The sequence below is a fragment of the Anomaloglossus baeobatrachus genome, chromosome 3 (assembly GCF_048569485.1).
Source record: "Anomaloglossus baeobatrachus isolate aAnoBae1 chromosome 3, aAnoBae1.hap1, whole genome shotgun sequence".
Lineage (NCBI taxonomy): Eukaryota > Metazoa > Chordata > Amphibia > Anura > Aromobatidae > Anomaloglossus > Anomaloglossus baeobatrachus.
Genome location: NC_134355.1, coordinates 22,234,908 through 22,256,302, shown reverse-complemented (window position 1 = coordinate 22,256,302; position 21,395 = coordinate 22,234,908). Strand labels below are relative to the sequence as shown.

General features: G+C 42.2%; 1 protein-coding gene across 1 annotated transcript in view; it reads left to right on the top strand.

Annotated features, from left to right (window-relative positions):
- The window catches only part of LOC142297149 (calpain-2 catalytic subunit-like), a 104,442-nt gene that overhangs the window by 32,150 nt on the left and 50,897 nt on the right, over positions 1-21,395 (top strand). The window contains exons 11-18 of the mRNA XM_075341424.1: positions 2,878-2,940; positions 4,067-4,138; positions 9,062-9,103; positions 9,284-9,358; positions 9,696-9,737; positions 11,746-11,820; positions 18,066-18,151; positions 20,075-20,149. Of these exons, the coding sequence (XP_075197539.1) occupies positions 2,878-2,940; positions 4,067-4,138; positions 9,062-9,103; positions 9,284-9,358; positions 9,696-9,737; positions 11,746-11,820; positions 18,066-18,151; positions 20,075-20,149 (530 nt within the window). The remainder of the gene's footprint in view (positions 1-2,877; positions 2,941-4,066; positions 4,139-9,061; positions 9,104-9,283; positions 9,359-9,695; positions 9,738-11,745; positions 11,821-18,065; positions 18,152-20,074; positions 20,150-21,395) is intronic.

The following is a 21,395-nucleotide window of genomic DNA, read 5'->3' as shown; positions in this document are numbered from 1 at the left end:
CCCCCACAAGCACACCCCCACAAGTAAAACCCCACAAGAAGACCCCCATAAGCAGATCCCCACAAGCAGACCCCCACAAGCAGACCCACACAAGTAAACCCCCACAAGTAAACCCCCACAAGCAGACCCCCACAAGCAGACCCCCACAAGTAACCCCCACAAGTAACCACCACAAGTAACCCCCACAAGTAAACCTCCACAAGAAGACCCCCACAAGCAGACCCCCACAAGAAGACCCCCACAAGTAAATCCCAACAAGCAGACCCCCACAAGTAACCCCCACAAGCAGACCCCCACAAGCAGACCCCCACAAGTAACCCCCACAAGCAGACCCCCACATTAGTACAATAAGTAAACTCCCCGCAATAATAATTCACTACAAAAATACTCTGTGATGCTGAACACCTTGTACTTCTGTGTCTTGCTCAGTTGTGAGCGGGTTCAGCGTCCCCTACTTGGTGTGTGTCTGAGAACTGAACACCTTGTACTTCTCTATATTGCTCAGTGGTGGTCAGGCTCAGCCTCCTCACCTCAGGCATGTGTCTGAGCACTGAACACCTTGTACTTCTGTGTCTTGCTCAGTGGTGGTTGGGCTCACCCCCCTCACCTCGGCCATGCCTCTGAGCACTTCACACCTTGTACTTCTGTGTCTTGCTCAGTGGTGGTCAGGTTCAGCCTCCTCGCCTCAGCCGTGTCTCTCAGCACTGAACACCTCATACTTCTGTGTCTTGCTCAGTGGTGGTCAGGTTCACCCTCCTCACCTCGGCCGTGTCTCTGAGCACTGAACACCTTGTTCTAACCTATGAGATTCCAGAAATCCCAGGCACTCAATTGTTTTTTTTTTCTCACCAAAATGGCAAAATGCTGCGTTTTTGAAGGAAGCAGGATGTCAATTCTTTCAGCGTTTTTGCTGCTTTTTTCACTTTTGAAGGCATCGAGAGTGAAAAAACTGAGCGGGGATTTTTCCTACATTTTTTTTCTGGGTGAAATTCTACATAAAAATGATGATATGGTCCCAACATTCACTGGACAGGTCCCTGCCCCCCACAAGGTCAGCACACTTCCATCCTGAAATACTCTGTGCTGCTGCCCACTCTTTTATGTAACTGGTCTTTAGACTATCCAACATCTGACAAGTATGAATTTATTATTAATAATAATCTATCACATTTTTTTTTTTAGATGTTTTCTAGAGAAAGCACGAGGAGAAGCACGAGGAGAGAGGTAAGTAACAATGAGCAGAAATGTGGAGGGAGGTGGGACGTAAATGAGACGTCACCACTAAAATAAACCAACACAGGGCAAGGGAGATAGACAGGGGAACAAAAACAAACATTATAAAAAAAAGAGCAAGGTAGCAGCCAGACACCAGGGCTGCAGACAACTAGGCTCCAAAACTTCCAAATAAATCCTTTTTCCATGGTAGTCTGTCCAGAGTGATTACTCTGTGAGATGTAAGTAACAATGAGCAGAAATGTGGTGGGAGGATGGACATACACGAGAGGGGTGCAGTGACCCCCCATGTGTCCGGCACTTCTGTTCGGCGCAGTCTCCTCCTATTATAGGATCAGAGTCGGTGTCACACATGGACTAGGGGATGTCTTGTACATGGCGCAAAACAGAGCTTACAAAGGGATGGAAAGAGGGTAGGCAGGCCCTTGCGGTGTAGAGGGGAGATTGGTCACACCTGACACTAACCTGTCTGCACTCTAAGCTCCCTAATGTGCCAAAGGGAGTCCTTCCCCCTACAGCTGTCACGTGCCTAGTCCCTTACTGTGCCTTCACTTACTCTGAATAGTGCCAAGGCCAGTGAGTGCACTCACCACTAAAATAAACCAACACAGGATAAGGGAGACAGACAGGGGAACATAGACAAAAGGATATCAAAAACAGCAAGGTAGCAGCCAGACACCAGGGCTGCAGACAACTGGGCTCCAAAACCTCCAAATAAATCCTCTCTCCACGGTGGTCAGTCCAGAGTGATTGCTCTGTGAGAGATGTAAGTAACAATGTGCAAAAAAATGGTGTGAGGATGGACATATACGAGAGGGATGCAGTCACCCCCATGTGTCCTGCACTCAAGTTCTGCACAGTCTCCTCTTATTATAGGATCAGGGTCGGTGTCACACATGGACTAGGGGATGTCTCGCACACGGCGCAAGAGAGGTTACAACGGAATGGAAAGGGGGTAGGAAGGCCCTTAGGGTGTAGAGAAGGTAGACTGCTCACACCTGAAACTAAACTGTGTCTAAGCTCCCTAATGTCCCAAAGCGGGTCCTTCCCCCCCACCACTGCCTTGTGCCTATCCCCTTACTGTCCCTTCACTTACCTTGATTAGTGCCAAGGCTGGGGAGTGCACTAGATGTCACCACTAAAATAAACCAACACAGGGCAAGGGAGACAGACAGGGGAACAAATACAAACAATATGAAAAACAGCAAGGTAGCAGCCAGACACCAGGGCTGCAGACAACTGGGCTCCAAAACCTTCAAATAAATCCTCTTTCCACGGTGGTCTGTCCAGAGTGATTGCTCTGTAAGAGATGTAAGTAACAATGTGCAGAAATGTTGTGGGAGGAGAGACAAAAACATGAGGGGTGCAGTGACCCCCCCATGTGTCCTGCACTGCTGTTCTGTGCAGTCTCCTCCTATAGGATTAGACTGCACAGTTTCGGTTGTACTTTGTAATCATGGAGACGCATAGCTCTGTATGGGGGCTGTATACTCCGTATATTGGGGGAGGGAGGTAGTGAAGGCTCTTTGCAAAAGTTTTTTTTCCATGCATTTGGTCCAATAAAATAGTTTTAAAATTGTACACGCCCTTTACTCTTCTTCTTTAAATTGCTATTGATATAAATGTTATCTGTGTCCCTCGCAGAGTCATCCGCAGCAGCTGCACATGGAAAACGTCCCGGAGGATTTCCACATAGACAACGGACAGGTGAGCGACGCAGGTGTGAACAGGCGTGAAGCTAAATATGATGTAGTGCATTGTGATAGTGCATTGTAATATTACTCATCTCGTATGAAACTCGACCATAGGGTGAGAAAACATGGCAGACACAGGGGGGAGGGGGCAGGGAGCTATGGAAGGCCCCTCACTGACATGACCATGCAATCAGCAATCCACAGTCACGTTACGAGGAAGGTTCGGGCCAGACTCATTTTTCTATATCAAACTGTTTAAATGCTTCGGTCACCATTGATAGCGGCATATAAGGGGTTTATTGCAGCAATCAGAGCTAACTCTGGTTGCTAACAATATAACACATGCACAGCAGATGTCACCAATGGAAATTTGGATGGCGTAGACCCCCTAGGTGCAGTGGGCCCAAACATTTGTGATGGTACGTGTTATGGTACGAGCAGTGCCTCCTTTGGTAGTATTGATATGAAGTAGTAGGGAAGCTGCATCTCAGGTGATATATTTCTATCTTTATGACAGTGGTGAGGATACAGCAGATATATGTATATATACAACAGCACCATCATAGTACTAAGCTAACCATGTCAGCACACTCCTCTCCTGAAATACTCTGTGCTGCTGGGATCCTGCTCCTTACAGTAGGTGATTACTCACATAATCAGCACACTCCTCTCCTGAAATACTCTGTGCTGCTGGGAATCCTACTCCCTCTGCTATGTACAGTAAGTTATCGTTAGAATGTCCAATATTTGATACATATCATTCCCACAATTAAATCTATCACATTCTTCTTTTTTTAGAGGATTTTTAGAGATAGCCAGAGGAGACGCACGATCAGAAATGTAAGTAAAAATGTGCGGAAATTGTGGGATCGGGAACAAAAACAAGAGTGTTCCATGTGACCCCCAATGTCTACTGCTCCCTCTATTATGTAACTCTCCCCCTCCTCTCAGACTACACAGGAGTCTGGTTGTAGTCTGTCGCCGTGGGAATGTATAGCTCTGTACAGGAGCAGTATATTCCATTAAGTGGGAGTTGTTTATTTTTTTATTTTAATCAGGATTATTTCCAAAATTGCTTTTTTTTTGCATTTAACATTCATTAGTGCACACATTATTTATGTCCTCTGTGTCTCTCCCAGGTACTTCCACAACAGCAGCACATGGAAAACATGCAGCAGAATTTCCAAAACAATATGTATGAGAGAAGACAGGTAAGTGATGACTGTATGCAGAGGGGGCAGCCGGGCTCTGGATGCTGCGCTAATAGGACATGAACATGGGCCACTCATATACAGTAATAGGGTGATATATCATGTATATTCCTTTTTCACAATAGCCAGTAAACACTCTCCCCCATAACACTTCTCTGCTAAAATACTCTGTGCTGCTGGGGGCCAGGCTCCTCCCACTAGGACTTTTTATTCTATGATCTCCCCCTCATCACAGGAATGGAGTGGTCACTGCCCCCACCATGTCAACGCTCTCCTCTTCTGAAATACTCTGTGCTGCTGCTACCTGCTCTTTCCACTATAAATCTCTGTGACCTTCTATAAGATCAGCGCTCTCTCTTCCTGAAATACTCTGTGCTGCTGGGATCCTGCTCCTTACAGTAGGTGATTACTCACATAATCAGCACACTCCTCTCCTGAAATACTCTGTGTCGCTGGGATCCTGCTCCTTACAGTAGGTGATTACTCACATAGTCAGTGAACTACTCTCCTGAAATACTCAGTGCTGCTGGGATCTTGCTCCTTACAGTAGGTGATTACTCACATAATCAGCACACTCCTCTCCTGAAATACTCTGTGCTGCTGGGATCCTGCTCCTTACAGTAGGTGATTACTCACATAATCAGCACACTCCTCTCCTGAAATACTCTGTGCTGCTGGGATCCTGCTCCTTACAGTAGGTGATTACTCACATAATCAGCACACTCCTCTCCTGAAATAGTCTGTGCTGCTGGGATCCTGCTCCTTACAGTAGGTGATTACTCACATAATCAGCGCACTGCTCTCCTGAAATACTCTGTGCTGCTGGGATCCTGCTCCTTACAGTAGGTGATTACTCACATAATCAGCACACTCCTCTCCTGAAATACTCTGCGCTGCTGGGATCCTGCTCCTTACAGTAGATGATTACTCACATAATCAGCACACTCCTCTCCTGAAATACTCTGTGCTGCTGGGGATCCTGCTCCTTACAGTAGGTGATTACTCACATAATCAGCACACCCCTCTCCTGAAATACTCTGTGCTGCTGGGATCCTGCTCCTTACAGTAGATGATTACTCACATCAGCACACTCCTCTCCTGAAATACTCTGTGCTGCTGGGATCCTGCTCCTTATAGTAGATGATTACTCACATCAGCACACTCCTCTCCTGAAATACTCTGTGCTGCTGGGATCCTGCTCCTTACAGTAGATGATTACTCACATAATCAGCACACTCCTCTCCTGAAATACTCTGTGCTGCTGGGATCCTGCTCCTTACAGTAGATGATTACTCACATAATCAGCACACTCCTCTCCTGAAATACTCTGTGCTGCTGGGATCCTGCTCCTTACAGTAGGTGATTACTCACATAATCAGCACACTCCTCTGCAGAAATACTCTGTGCTGCTGGGATCCTGCTCCTTACAGTAGATGATTACTCACATCAGCACACTCCTCTCCAGAAATACTCTGTGCTGCTGGGGAACCCTGCTCACTCTACTAATGAAACCCGTCTTTATAATATGAAACTTTTGAGACACATTAATTCAATCAATTCCTTTATTTTTCCCAGTGTTAATAGAGACGCCTGGAAGAACAGTTCGCTGAGAGATGTAAGTAACATTCATAGATGAGCCTCGCCCCCAATACTGTATAATGCACTTTCCATGCACAATTTGTATAAGCTCCTAAAAATCAGAATTGTTCATCCAAAACAAAAGGAGAAATTTAATCAAGATTATTTGGAAGAACCAAACATTAGTGGCGAAGTTTGATTCATTAAAGGGAATCTGTCAGCAGGTTTTTGCTGTGTAAGCTGAAGCCAGCATGCTGCAGGGGTTAACACAGAGAATTCAGGGATGCCTGTCTTGTCAAGGTCTGATCTGCTGTTTATTTGCTATGTTTGTTTAAACAGCAGGACTCTTATCATTGCAGAACTATAATGTCATGCATATGGCAGCCCGGCACACCCCTCCTCTGATTGACACCTTACTGTCAATGTTCACTCTCTATAGACAGATTGGTACGGGTGGGGGCAGCTGTCTCAGCTCTGCTGCATGACTAAACCTAAAAATTCTGATTGTGTCAGAACGGCTTCAGCCATTTAGCTAAGTGATACATCTTTGGATTCAGGATTACATTGCCTACATGATGTTGCTCTCAGATGAAGAAGGATAAACCTGTTGACAAATTCCCTTTAAGTTCATCTCTAGATTTCTTAAGAATTTAAACAAAGTGTCATCAGAAAATGACATATATTTTTTTTCTAATATTATACAGCATGTGTATATATATATATATATATATATATATATATATATGTGTATATATATATATATACACGGTCATATGAAAAAGTTTGGGCACCCCTATTAATGTTAACCTTTTTTCTTTATAACAATTTGGGTTTTTGCTATTTCAGTTTCATATATCTAATAACTGATGGACTGAGTAATATTTCTGGATTGAAATGAGGTTTATTGTACTAACAGAAAATGTGCAATCCGCTTTTAAACAAAATGTGACCATTATCAATTTCTTGATTTGAACACTCCTAACTACTTTTTACTGACTTACTAAAGCACTAAATTGTTTTTGTAACCTCATTGAGCTTTGCACTTCATAGGCAGGTGTATCCAATCATGAGAAAAGGTATTTAAGGTGGCCACTTGCAAGTAGTTCTCCTATTCGAATCTCCTATGAAGAGTGGCATCATGGGCTCCTCAAAACAACTCTCAAATGATCTGAAAACAAAGATTATTCAACATAGTTGTTCAGGGGAAGGTACAAAAAGTTGTCTCAGAGATTTAAACAGTCAGTTTCCACTGTGAGGAACATAGTAAGGAAATGGAAGAACACAGGTACAGCTCTTGTTAAGCCCAGAAGTGGCAGGCCAAGAAAAATATCAGAAAGGCAGAGAAGAAGAATGGTGAGAACAGTCAAGGACAATCCACAGACCACCTCCAAAGACCTGCAGCATCATCTTGTTGCAGATGGTGTCAATGTGCATCGGTCAACAATACAGCGCACGTTGTACAAGGAGAAGCTGTATGGGAGAGTGATGCGAAAGAAGCCGTTTCTGCAAGCACGCCACAAACAGAGTCGCCTGAGGTATGCAGAAGCACATTTGGACAAGCCAGTTACATTTTGGAAGAAGGTCCTGTGGACTGATGGAACAAAGATTGAGTTGTTTGGTCATACAAAAAGGCGTTATGCATGGAGGCAAAAAACACGGCATTCCAAGAAAAGCACTTGCTACCCACAGTAAAATTTGGTGGAGGTTCCATAATGCTTTGGGGCTGTGTGGCCAATGCCGGCACCGGGAATCTTGTTAAAGTTGAGGGTCGAATGGATTCAACTCAGTATCAGCAGATTCTTGACAATAATGTGCAAGAATCAGTGACGAAGTTGAAGTTACGCAGGGGATGGTTATTTCAGCAAGACAATGATCCAAAACACCGCTCCAAATCTACTCAGGCATTCATGCAGAGGAACAATTACATTGTTCTGGAATGGCCATCCCAGTCCCCAGACCTGAATATCATTGAAAATCTGTGGGATGATGTGAAGCGGCTGTCCATGCTCGGCGACCATCAAACTTACCTGAACTGGAATTGTTTTGTAAACAGGAATGGTCAAATCTACCTTCATCCAGGATCCAGGAGCTCATTAAAAGCTGCAGGAAGCGACTAGAGGCTGTGATTTCTGCAAAAGGAGGATCTGCAAAATATTAATGTCACTTTTATGTTGAGGTGCCCATACTTTAGCACCGGTCAAATTTTGTTTAAATGCGGATTGCACATTTTCTGTTAGTACAATAAACCTCATTTCAATCCAGAAATATTACTCCGTCCATCAGTTATTAGATATATGACACTGAAATAGCAAAAACCCAAATTGTTATAAAGAAAAAAGGTAAACATTAATAGGGGTGCCCAAACTTTTTCATATGACTGTATATATATATATATATATATATATATATATATATATATATATATATATATATATATATATATATATATATAGCTTTAATTTTCCATATTACCATTAAATGTAAAAAGGTGAAATCTTGCAATATTTACCTTGCCCACTAGGCCTAATGGTAGACTCTATTTCTAGTTCTGTACATAAGATCTTTAAGCAGTCATTATCATCAGACAGGATTATAGAGAGATATAACCAGTAGCTAATGCAGAATCCATTATTCACAATAGATGTCACAGCTCACCTCCTTCCCCTCTTGTACAATGACTGATAAAATAACACCTCTATATACAGTAGACAACACAGGGTCCACTATTCACAATAGATGATGTCACAGCTCACCTCCTCCCCCTCCTCTACAATGACTGACAACACCTCTATATACTATATATATCACAGGATCCACCATTCACGATAGGTGATATCACAGCTCACCTCCTCCTCTCCCTGTAGTGACTGATAACACCTCCATATACTGTAGATACCACAGGATCCACCAGTCACAATAGATGATGTCACAGCTCACCTCCCCTGTACAATGGCTGATAACACATTTATAATAGATGTTGTCACATCTCACCTCCTCCTCCTCCTGTACAGTGACTGATAACACCTCCATACACTGTAGATACCACAGAATCCACTATACCCAATAGATGATGTCACAGCTCCCCTCCTCCTGTAGAATGACAGATAACACAGGATCCACCATTCACAATAGATGTCACATCTCACCTCCTCCTCCTCCTGTACAGTGACTGGCCTGCTGTACTGAATGTACACAACATCGTTAGACTGGAGCATTTGCTTATAATGAGACATGTACCTGACGATATCTATATTCTGATGGTTCATCATGAACTTTAAAAACTTTGGGTAACTATCGTCTGAACAGAATATGAGAAAAGGTAACTGATCTGTTATTTGTTTCCAGCAGCGGGTCCCAGAAAATGCCCTGCAGGAGAACTACGCAGAGGTAAATATTCAGGATCCTTATAAATACTATGACATTACGGTGTTTGTGAACTCTAAATCATTTGCAAAGTTGCTTCACTTTCTAATTTACTTGCACCAGTTCAATAGAATAAAAAGTTGCATAAGTTTGCACACCCTTTAAGACTACTCTTAGTAACCATGTCATCTGTATCCCTCCCAGAATCACCCGGCACAGCAGTACATGGACGGCAACCCTGACGCTTTCCATACACAAAGTGTCCTAGAGAAAGTACCGGTAAGTAATGTGGATGGCGGTGTTTATTTGGCGGGGGCCGCGGTGCTCTGTAAGGACTTGAATCTGGACACATTGATATGAACACTATTAGTTCACGATTGGACAAGTCACTGCCTCCCATAGCATCAGCATACCCCTCAGCTGAAATGCTCTGTGCTGCTGAGGATCCAGCTCCTCCCACTATGCAAATGCCAATCTGTAACCTCCTACTTGACTCTTTGCATCTCTGTCCTTACTAAAGTCATCACTGTCTTCTCCTGAAATGCTCTGTGCTGCTCCTTCTGATATGTAAACAGTGTTTGGAATATAAAGAAACAATATCTTTTCTATTATTCAGAGAGTGTATTCGGAGGAGCAAAAGAAAAAGATGATGAGTGAGGTAAGAAAAATGCATCGACCACTAAATAATGAGACATGCCCCCATCAATGGCAGAGGGCTCTTTTATTGCATAATTTGCACAAATCCCGCCTTTTCCATACAGTAGATAAACAAAACCAGAGATGTCTTATCAAAATTAATAAACATAAGTGGTGCATGCATATACTAAGGGGGGATTTGTTGACATATTTCTGTACTGATGGTGGTTCTGCCTATATATTTATGTACTAATAGTGGTTTTGTAGATGTATTCCAGTACTGGTGGTGGTTTTGGTGCTATTTATTTGTATTTATGACGGTTCTGGTAATGTATTTATTTAATGATTGTGGTTCTGGTGATGTATTCATTTACTGATGGGGGGTTTTGTTGATGTATTTCTGTACTGATGGTGGTTATGGTGATATATTTATGTACTAATGGTGGTTTTGTAGCTGTATTCCAGTACTGGTGGTGGTTATGGTGCTATTTCTTTGTATTTATGATCGTTCTGGTAATGTATTTATTTACCAATGATGGTTATGGTGATGTATTCAAGTATGATGGGGGTTTTGTTGATGTATTCCTGTATTGATGGTGTTTCTGGTGATATATTTATGCACTGATGGTGGTTCTGTAGATGTATTCCAGTACTGGTGGTAGTTCTGATGCTATTTCTTGTATTTATGATGTTTCTGGTAATGTATTTATTTACTGATGGTGGTTTTGGTGATGTATTCATGTACTGATGTGACTTTTGTTGATGTATTTCTGATGGTGGTTCTGGTGATATATTTATGTACTAATAGTGGTTTTGTAGATGTATTCCAGTACTGTTGGTGGTTCTGGTGCTATTAATTTGTATCCATGGTGGTTCTGGTAATGTATTTATTTACCAATGGTGGTTAAGGTGATGTATTCATGTACTGATGGGGGTTTTGTTGATGTATTTCTGTACTGAAGGTGTTTCTGGTGATATATGTATGCACTAATGGTGGTTCTGTAGATGTATTCCAGTACTGGTGGTGGGTCTGGTGCTATTTTTTTGTATTTATGGTGGTTTTGGTTATGTATTTATTTACTGACGGTGGTTCTGGTGATCTACTTAGAAAAATTAAGGTAATTCATGTGAGCCCATCGACCATGGCAAGGTGACCTTTCTTTGTACAGTATAGGAATTGTCTTTGCGGGATGTTTTAGGGGCTCTTTCTCTGATGACTTAGTGGTATTTGGGCCGATCACATCTGAGGTGTTGCTTATAGGCGTCACCAATAATAGTCACAGGTTGCCCTTGTAGCACATTCTTTGCAAAAGAACTATTCATATTTATTGTCTATGTATCAGTCATGTATCATATGATTGACATTTTCTCTAGAAATCCAGCAGCAGAGAGACTAGGCAGAAACTAGTTACACGTTCCCATAAACACACAGAGAAACATAGAAAGATACTTGCAACAAAAAGGGGAGCACAATTTAAAATCTAACTTGTGGTCTAAAAAAAGGAACAAAACGTGAAAAATCTGATACATATTTTATTTCTTTTTATTTTCCTTTGATAATTCCAAAAAGTAAATATTGTAAATATAAACATGATACAAAAATGATGCAACATGAACACTGATAAAAGAGGAAAGAAAAGTACAAAATGCGGCCCCCACTTATGGGCCATTTTTTAATTTTGTAATAATATATTTTTGTAAACATTTTGTAATAATATATTTTTGTAAACATTTTGTAATAATATATTTTTGTATCTGGCGGCCTTTGATCCTCGGGGTCTGGGTACAGCTCATAACTTTTCTGCATCTGAAGTTTTACCCCTGTTGATCTTTCCAAAGATACAATGTCACCTCGTTTTTGGGCCCTTGGATCAGCACAGCCAGGAGCCCCCCGTCTAATGCACACTTATTTTAGTGCACATGGTGACACGTCCTCACCAAAGCCAAATGTTCCTTTGGATTTGCCTGGTGAAATGTTCAGTATGAGTAAAGTTTTCCCAATGTCTAACTATCCTGTTTATTTTTGCCAGAAATGCCCAGAAAATGTCGTCCAGGGAAACGGCCTCGTGGAGCGTCACGCCTATTCTATAACCAACTTTGCAGAGGTAAAACAAATGATGATGTGCTAATATATTATATTGTTCAGTGTAGGGCAAAACATTTAATACATGGAAACCATCAGCAAGCAGGTCTCTTGTTTATAGTCCCATCTGACGTCACAGCAGGGTGTGGTAATAAATAATAATGTTCTTTGTAGGACAAATAATTTGATACATGGAAACCATCAACAAGCAGGCCTCATATTTATACATGGAAACCATAAGCAAGCAGGCCTCATATTTATACATGGAAACCATAAGCAAGCAGGCCTCATATTTATACATGGAAAGCATCAGCAAGCAGGTCTCATATTTATAGTCCCATCCAACGTCAAAGTAGGATGTGGGAATAAATGATAATGTTCTTTGTAGGACAAATCATTTGATACATGGAAACCATCAGCAAGCAGGCCTCATATTTATCATATCTATAGCCCAATCCAAAGTCACAGCAGGATATGGGGATAAATAATACTCTCTCTTTGCAGTACAAATAATTTGATACATGGAAACCATCAGTAAGCAGGCCTCCTATTTATACATGGAAACCATAAGCAAGCAGGCCTCATATTTATACATGGAAAGCATCAGCAAGCAGGTCTTATATTTATAGTCCCATCCAACGTCAAAGTAGGATGTGGGAATAAATGATAATGCGCTTTGTAAGACAAATATTTTGATACATGGAAACCATCAGCAAGCATTTTTCATATTTATCATACACTAGCTGTACTACCCGGCTTCGCCCGGGTTAATAACTGCTGTTAACAAAATAGAATGTATTAACAAAAATGTATTCTGCACAAAAACCACAAAACAAATAGATATAAATGTAATTATAATGTCTGTCTCCCTCTCTGTATATATCTCTCTGTCTCTCTATCTCTTTGTCTATATGTGTCTTTCCCTATCTATCTCTGACTGTCTCTGTCTCTTTCTCCGTCTGTCTCAATCTCTTTCCCTGTCTTTCTATCTATCTATCTATCTCTTTCCCTGTCTATCTATCTCTTTCACTTTCCCTGTCTGTCTCTTTCCCTGTCTGTCTCTTTCCCCGTCTGTCTCTTTCCCTCTCTTTCCCTGTCTGTCTCTTTCCCTCTTTCTCTTTCCCTGTGTCTGTCTCTTTGTCTGTCTCTTACCCTGTCTGTCTCTTTCCCTCTCTTTCCCTGTCTGTCTCTTTCCCTATGTCTGTCTCTGTCTCTTTGTCTGTGTCTGTCTCTTAACCTGTCTCTCACTTTCCCTCTCTTTTCCTGTCTGTCTCTTTCCCTGTCAGTCTGTCTCTTTGTCTGTCTCTTTGTGTCTGTCTCTTACCCTGTCTATGTCTGTTTCTTACCCTGTCTGTGTCTGCCTCTTTCCCTGTCTGTGTCTGCCTCTTTCCCTGGCTGCATTGTGACACGCCAACATTCCATATAAGGGCGTGGCTGTGCATTCTTCTGAAGTTCTGGCTGCACTGTGGCTTCCAGCTCCATTCGCTTTAATGGAGCCAGGTTTTTCGGTGAATAACTGTAAAGCGCTGGGTTAAAATTTCCCCTCAAAACATAGCCTATGATGCTCTCGGGGTCCAGAAGTCTGAGTGTGCAACATTTTGTGGCTGTAGCTGCGACGGTGCGGATGCCAATCCCGGACACACACACACACTCACACACACACATACATACACACATTCAGCTTCATATATTAGATGTAGCCCCATACAATGTCAAAGCAAGATGTAGGAATAAATAATAATGTTCTTTGTAGGACAACATGGAAACCATCAGCAAGCAGGCCTCATATTTATCATATATATAGCCCCAACCAACATAACAGCAGGATGTGGCAATAAATCATAATGTTCTTGTTAGTACAAATATTTTGATTTATGGAAACCATCAGCAAGTAGGCCTCATCTTTATAGTCCCATCCAACGTCACAGCAGGATGTGGGAATAAACAATAATGTTCTTTGTAGGACAAATAATTTGATACATGGAAACCATCAGCAAGCAGGCCCCACATGCACCGCCCTATCACGCGTCACAGGCAGAAAGTCAATCAATGTTGGTCACAGTGTAATAATTTGTGACAAGAGGGTGGGTTTCCAGGGGTCTGTGGCGCTGATCAAAGTACTAAGATGGATACGAGAAAATTGCAGATCCGTCAACAGCAGCTTTTTGATGGTTTTCAGATTTAGATAAACTGGATTTTACGTGGGCAGACTACACAGCCCAGATGAACCCTGTGATGCCAACTAGTCTCTAGTAATCTAGATATTACCATACACGGGCTTTACTGACTCCACAAGGAGTTGACTGATCCCCCCGGGCTTCATTGAGTGATGCAGAATATGCAGCAATTACTGTTTAGTTGGATGTAAAAAGAAAAAAAATGCAAACTTTCAATTTTCAGGATCATTTTCTTCAGACGAGCGCAGCAGAAATAAACCAATTAAAAGTTTTCCCTTTTCTCAGCGCAGACGCTCATTTACAAGCGAAATGTTAACTACGAGACGAACAAAACAGAAAAAGCTTTAAAAAAAACAAACAAACCCCCCCCCCACACATGTTGGATTAAGATCTTGCAGGAAGCTGTATAGAGACCATTCAGTCCCATCAGTCCTGTACTATGGAACTGTGGCACTGCAAAACACCGCTATATGGTGCCTCTATATCCTGCAATCCTTTTATCTTAGATTCAGGGAGAAACTACTCCTCTACGGCTTCAGTTGTATGACCTGTCCTATGCAGCCATAGGGGGTGCCTCTGATGACCTGTCCTGTCCAGCCATAGGGGGTGCCTCTGATGACCTGTCCCATGCAGCCATAGGGGGTGCCTCTGATGACCTGTCCTATGCAGCCATAGGGGGTGCCTCTGATGACCTGTCCCATGCAGCCATAGGGGGTGCCTCTGATAACCTGTCCTATGCAGCCATAGGGGGTGCCTCTGATGACCTGTCCTGTCCAGCCATAGGGGGTGTCTCTGATGACCTGTCCCATGCAGCCATAGGGGGTGCCTCTGATGACCTGTCCTGTCCAGCCATAGGGGGTGTCTCTGATGACCTGTCCCATGCAGCCATAGGGGGTGCCTCTGATGACCTGTCCTATGCAGCCATAGGGGGTGCCTCTGATGACCTGTCCTGTCCAGCCATAGGGGTTACCTAATCAGAGGATGAACAGGAGAGGTCATCAAAGGCCCTGCCCAGCTGTAGGAGGTGCCTCTGATTATCTGTCCTATCCAGTCATAGAGGGTGCCTCTGATTACCTGTCCTGTCCAGTTGTAGGGGGTGCTTCTGATGATCTGTCCTGTCCAGCCATAGAAGGTGCTTCTGAATACCTGTCCTGTCCAGCCTAAGGGGGTGCCTCTGATGACTTGTCCTGTCCAGCCTTACGGGGTGTGTTGTGAATGTTAGTTATGTCTTGGCTGCTGGGAGGCTCCCTCTGGTGGCCAGGAAGGGTTTGGACTTGGACCAGGTGTGTTGTGCAGTGGCTGTTTCCTTTCCTAACTCTCTGCTTATTTAAGTCCTGGTCTGATTGCAGGCTGTTGCCGGATGTCAGTTGTTCTTTGTATCTCCAGTCTGCTTGATCCTGCTTTACACCACATCTTCCCCAGATAAGTGCTTGCTCTTTATTTATTGTCTGGTTCTTTTGTTTATCTGGGTTTGTCATTTGCTGTGGTTGGTTTCAGTTTATTTCCTTCCAGGGATTTTTCCCCTCAGTGGATTGTTGAGGAACTCCCTGCAGTTCTGTGTGGAGTTTAGCTCCTTTGGGTCCATGTGTTTGTGGCTTGTTGACTTTGTTATGATTCTTGTTTTTTGTTCATTGGTATGACAAGGGCACCTGGTATAGGACGGAGTTCAGATCGAGCGATCTGAGGGCCTTTTTGTACTATCAGGAAGTTGGTATTTTGCAGGGTTTTTCTCTGGCAACCATCAGTCCCTTTCCTGTCCTTTCCTATTTTAGTCAGCGGGGGCCTCACCTTTTGCTAATCCTGTCATCTACCTGTGTATTGTGTTTTTCCTATATCACCGCAGTCTTTGAATGTGGGGGGCTTGCTATTCTTGTCTATTTTCTGAGGCAGAGAGTTATTCATCTTTCCTACCTTTAGGATAGTTAGTTCTCCGGCTGGGTTCGCGGTGCACAGGATGTTAGTTCACCCCTCGGCTAATTCTAGTTGTGTTGGTTAGTAAGGGGATGGCGGCCAGATTAGTTGCCAATGCTCTTGTCACCTTTTCGCCAATGATTTGTGGTGGTCTTCCATGGTTCCGGATCATAACAGGGGTGCCTCTGATGACCTGTCTGGTCCAGCCAGTGTCGGGGTGCATTTGATGACCTGTACTATCCAGCTGTAGGGGGTGCCTCTGATGACCTGCCCTGTCCCACCATAAGGGGTGATGGGGTGCCTCTGTTTACCTATCCTGTCCCACCATAGGGGGTGCCTCAGATGACTTGTCCTGCCCAGCCATAGGAGTGCCTCTGATGACCTGTCCAGCCATAGGAGGTATCTCTGATGACCTGTCCTGTCCAGCCGTAGGGGGTGCTTCTGATGACCTGGCATATGAGTCTTAAGAAAATAATGAATTGTAATATTAATTAAGTATGCATTGCAGGATATTGTGTAACATTGTTTTTAGATTACTGATTCTTAGTCCTCCACTATATGTCAGTATTATTTGGGCACTGTAGGACAGTATTTAGTTAAACATTGTGCTGCACTGTTACTAGATTACTGGAGCTGTATGTTGTTTTTTTTTTAGCAGAGTATGGTGGCCTTTTCATTAAGAGGAATTATAATTTAGGGACTGTGCCATATATTACTTTTGTGGTGTATGATATTGGTTAGCATATGGCATTATTTTTGTATACAATTTTTCATGATGCTGAGTTACAATACATGGAGAACGGGTAGATATAGGGCACCTTCCAGGTCCTGCATCAATATAAGGGGCATAATCATAATCATGCAGCGTTGGTTTTGGCAACATGTTGTCAGAACTCAATTTTTAATATATTTTTTAAGAAAAGGCAAGGGTACATTGCGCACTTCCTTGAATTAAGATCTACATCGGTTTCTGTTTACTATTTCATTTTTTTCCTAGTTCCTCAGAATAAAAAATGCGGTTGTACGTGTTTCTAACCCTTCGAGCTATTCTGCAGAAAAACGACTTTCATGGGCTCAGCCCACTTACGTGTATTATATTTCTTCCACCTAAAATAGCTGATAAATGATATTCACACGACTCTAAGACATTACTCAGTATGACATTTTCTGGCTGGTTCAGTTCATAAAACCTTCTGTAGAAACTCTGTATCTGAGAAATCTAAAGACAAAGAAGTCATTAGGAGAACGATCCGCCGGTTCCTAGAAATTCCCGCTCCCTCTAATAAAATGGCTAGTTTCATTACTTGTCTGTCCTTATCTGACTTCAGTTGAATCTCATATTTGGGCTGACATATAAATGACTGATTATATAGGAAGGCCATATGTCTGATTCTTGGGGTTCTAATTCTTGTCAATCTCACTGATCACCAACAACATATGCAACCGCATATCACCAATTCATTTTTATTAGATATAAAAAAAATGATTAAAATATCAAACATATACAGGATGTCTTGAAAAATACAGAACCCATCAGAGGGTAGATATATTGAGAACACCAAGTCAGATATTTCCCCTAATATTATAAATAGTATCAGCCATAGATGAAGAAAAAGCATCACAAGTGCGAAACGTGCGTTGGGTGTGTGGGACACCATTACTATTGTTTGCTGACTCCCTTGTAGGTATACTGTGGGTTACCATGGGACCTTTTTGCTCAGTTGTAATTTTTTGGATATCTTTGTAGCACACTAGTGTCTGTACTTTGTTACTTTGTTTAATTATCTGGATTACTTACATTTGCATTGGTCCCATTGGTCATCATCTATGGCTGTTGCTATTTATAATATATGGGTAAGTGTCTGACTTGGTGTTCTCAATATAATATCTACCCTCTGAGGGGTTCTGATTTTTGGAGACATCCTGTATATGTTTGATATTTTAATCACTTTTTTATATCTAATAAAAATTAATTGGTGATATGCGGTTGCACATGTTGTTGGTGTTTTGCATTCAGTGGTTTAAATGTCCCAATTTGTGATTGTGGTTTTGGTGTGGTTGACTCTCGCTGATCAGCTGAAGTGGCTTTGTGCGCCTCGTGCACCATTAATACAAAACTGATGTATTTTTCTTTAAAGTAACATCATGCAAAAATATTGATGATTCTGTCTTGTCACAGGTTCCTTTTAGGGACGGAAATGTGCGACTCATTCGAATATGGAACCCGTGGGGGTTTGGAGAATGGAAAGGCAAATGGAATGATAGGTAAGATATATGGGGAAAATATGGAAGGTCAATTAGCTCAAACATGGGACTCCTACTCAATACAAAGAAGACAAAGTTATTGACTGCTGCCAGGTACGATCGGGGCACATCTGAGATGGACAACGACAAATTGGAAGTTGTAAAGGACTTCAACATACTCAAATCAAGATGCAGCGATGACACCGGAAGGCTGTAGGAGAATAGCTATGGGTAAATCAACAATTAAGTCACTGGACAAGGTCTTAAAATTGAGGAACATTTCACTGGTCATGAAGATACAGCTCGTACATAGTCTGGTCTCAACTCGTACATAGTCTGGTCTTGCCTCGTACATAGTCTGGTCTCGGCTCATACATAGTCTGGTCTTTTCTGTAGTAACATATGGACGCAAAATTTGGACGATAAAGAAACAAGACAGAAGAAGTATCAATGCTTTTGAAATGTGGAGCTGGAAAAGGATGTTATCAATACCATGGATGGCAAGAACAACAAACAAATCAATTTTTTAACAAATCAAGCCAGGCATGGCGCTCCAAGCAAAGATCACCAAGCTACAACTTGCCTGCTTTGGACATATCATATGAAGAGAGCAATCACTGGAGAAGGACATAATGGTCAGAAGAATAGAAGGAACAAGGCGAAGAGGAAGAACAGCAACCCGATGGCTTGATACTATTAAGGTAACAGCGGAGAAGACCCTGGTGGACCTATCTAGGTGGAGAAGACCCTGGTGGACCTATCTAGGCAGAGAAGACCCTTGTGGACCTATCTAGGCAGAGAGGACCCTGGTGGATCTATCTAGGTGGAGAAGACCCTAGTGGACCTAACTAGGCAGAGAAGACCCTGGTGGACCTACCTAGGTGGAGAAGACCCTGGTGGACCTATCTAGGCAGACAGGACCCTGGTGGACCTATCTAGGCAGAGAGGACCCTGGTGGACCTATCTAGGCAGAGAAGACCCTGGCGTACCTACCTAGTAGAACCCAAAAATCCATCAGTCCAATAGTTTTGAATCAAGGGATAAACCCATGTATTATGCATATGTCCACCATAGCAAATAGATTATTAAACAAGGAGAAAATAGGTGGACTTGAAGAAATAAAAGTAGATTTTATTGGTAACAAGCTTAAAAAATTGATACAATTAAATCACAATAAAAGTAGCATAGAAATATGGACATACTATGCAGACATACAAGACAAAACAAGACATAAAAATTCAAAATGTTTAGCAGCAATCTATAAATGAGATGTACACACACCGGCTAATTGCCTATATAAACTGTCAGTTTAGTCAATAGAAAGAGCAGTCAGCCCCCTGCAGGGCAAAGTGCATAAGTAAAGTGAGCTGGTAAGTCAATTGTTTCAATGTATTAAATAACACAGTAAGGGGTTGATCAATTGAAACATAAAAAGTTATACAAACCAGCTCTGAAAGGGTAAACCTGCAGGGGGTGGACTGTCAGGGCCACCCAACGCGCGTTTCACGTGTCTTAGTGCTCGCTTTATCAAGGTGGAGAAGACCCTGCTGGACCTACCTAGGTGGAGAAGACACTGGTGGAGCTATCTAGGCATCAAGTCGCCATAGGTCAAGATCGAGCTGAAGGATATTAAAATTAAAACAAAAATAGTTCTAGTCATAAAATGTACTCAAATACTTAGAGTGAAAAATGCTCCAAATGTATCAACTTGGAGGACATAGTAAATATTGCACAACTCATACAATGGACAAAAACTACCTGTAAAACAGTGTCTGTAGAAAGTGCATAATTATATACTCCAATTCTTTGGAGTACATTGTGAGTTTTCCCTGCATTGTGCTGCTTTTGTCATCCTTAGGGTGCATACAATGTTATAAAGTGAGTGGAATTCTTAAAAAAAAAAAGAGAAGACATGTGAGTCATTTTATGTTTCACTGCTCTTAGATGTCCATTATGGAAGGAACTGAGAGAGGAGGACAGACTGAAACTGCACAGAATCGATGAAGATGGGGAGTTCTGGTAGGGTTCATTTTTTTTCTATAGAAGTGATGATATCATTTATTGGACTCATTGTAATTATTTCCTTTGCTTATACCAGATTTAACAAGTGCTACTCACCCCCACTTCTATCTAGCTATGGTGCAGTCAGTTTCTACTAGGATTCAGAGCTTCTACTCTCTTTTGCCAAGCTGTTTGACAGCACGTCTGACCGTTACTTGCAGGATACAGGAGCCCTTTTATGCTTTATATTTTTCTATCCAGAGCATGATAGTGTAGAATTATGTTGACCGTTGATCCAAACGTGACCAGAAACTCAGTATATTAACACTAGAAGTATGACATTAATTTAGAGAGTTTCTGGAATTCAGGCAGCAGTGAGAACAAAGGCACATGATTTCCAAAATTCTTCCCAAAAATTCTGGAGTGTTCGTTTATTTATAGCTTTAAATGAATATAGAGCCTGTATAGTGCCTGAATTTTGGCATTTCTTACATAATAATAAATAGCAGCATATATAGCTTCATAATAATTCAAGACACTTTTTGTATCCTCACGTCTTAATCACAGACTTCAACAAGTGTTTGTTTGGACTCATCAGTCTGAGATCAGACTACAATACATGGACTCTATGAAGCTGTCAGTCCATGCATTGCAGTCCGATCTTAGCCCAACTGTGCCCTTTCATTGTGTTCTTCTGAGAATTACCACACCCTATGTGATTTGACCGGAATGAAGATATTAAAGGGAACCAGACAGGGGGCATTCCTCGAACTAAACAGGTCAGACACTCACATCACTCATGGGAATTACTAAATTTGTTGCATGTCAGTCGCAACGTAACTTAACCCACTGCCATTAATTAGCTATATATATATATATATATATATATAGGCCACATATGGGTGTGCCATATAATGAGCACGTAACTAATAATGATAGATGACATAAAATAGTATTACTCATCAGATAAGTTTCCATTTTATTATACGAAGGTTAGGTAACCAGTAGGGATAGCCAACGCAATGGAAATAATATGGCGGTTCTCGTCAGACCAGAAGTGAAGTACTTGTGGAACAGGTCCATAAATTGTTAGAAAGCAGCAGGACGGTTTTCATCCCTTTCATGGCTCTCATTTCACCCAGTGGCGTAACTCTAGATTACAATAAGCCCCAGAGCAAATTTTTGAATGAGGCCGCCATCATCACCTGTCTCATCCTCTAAGTACGTCACCTTGTTCCGCGGCACGTTCCCCTCCCCCGCACTC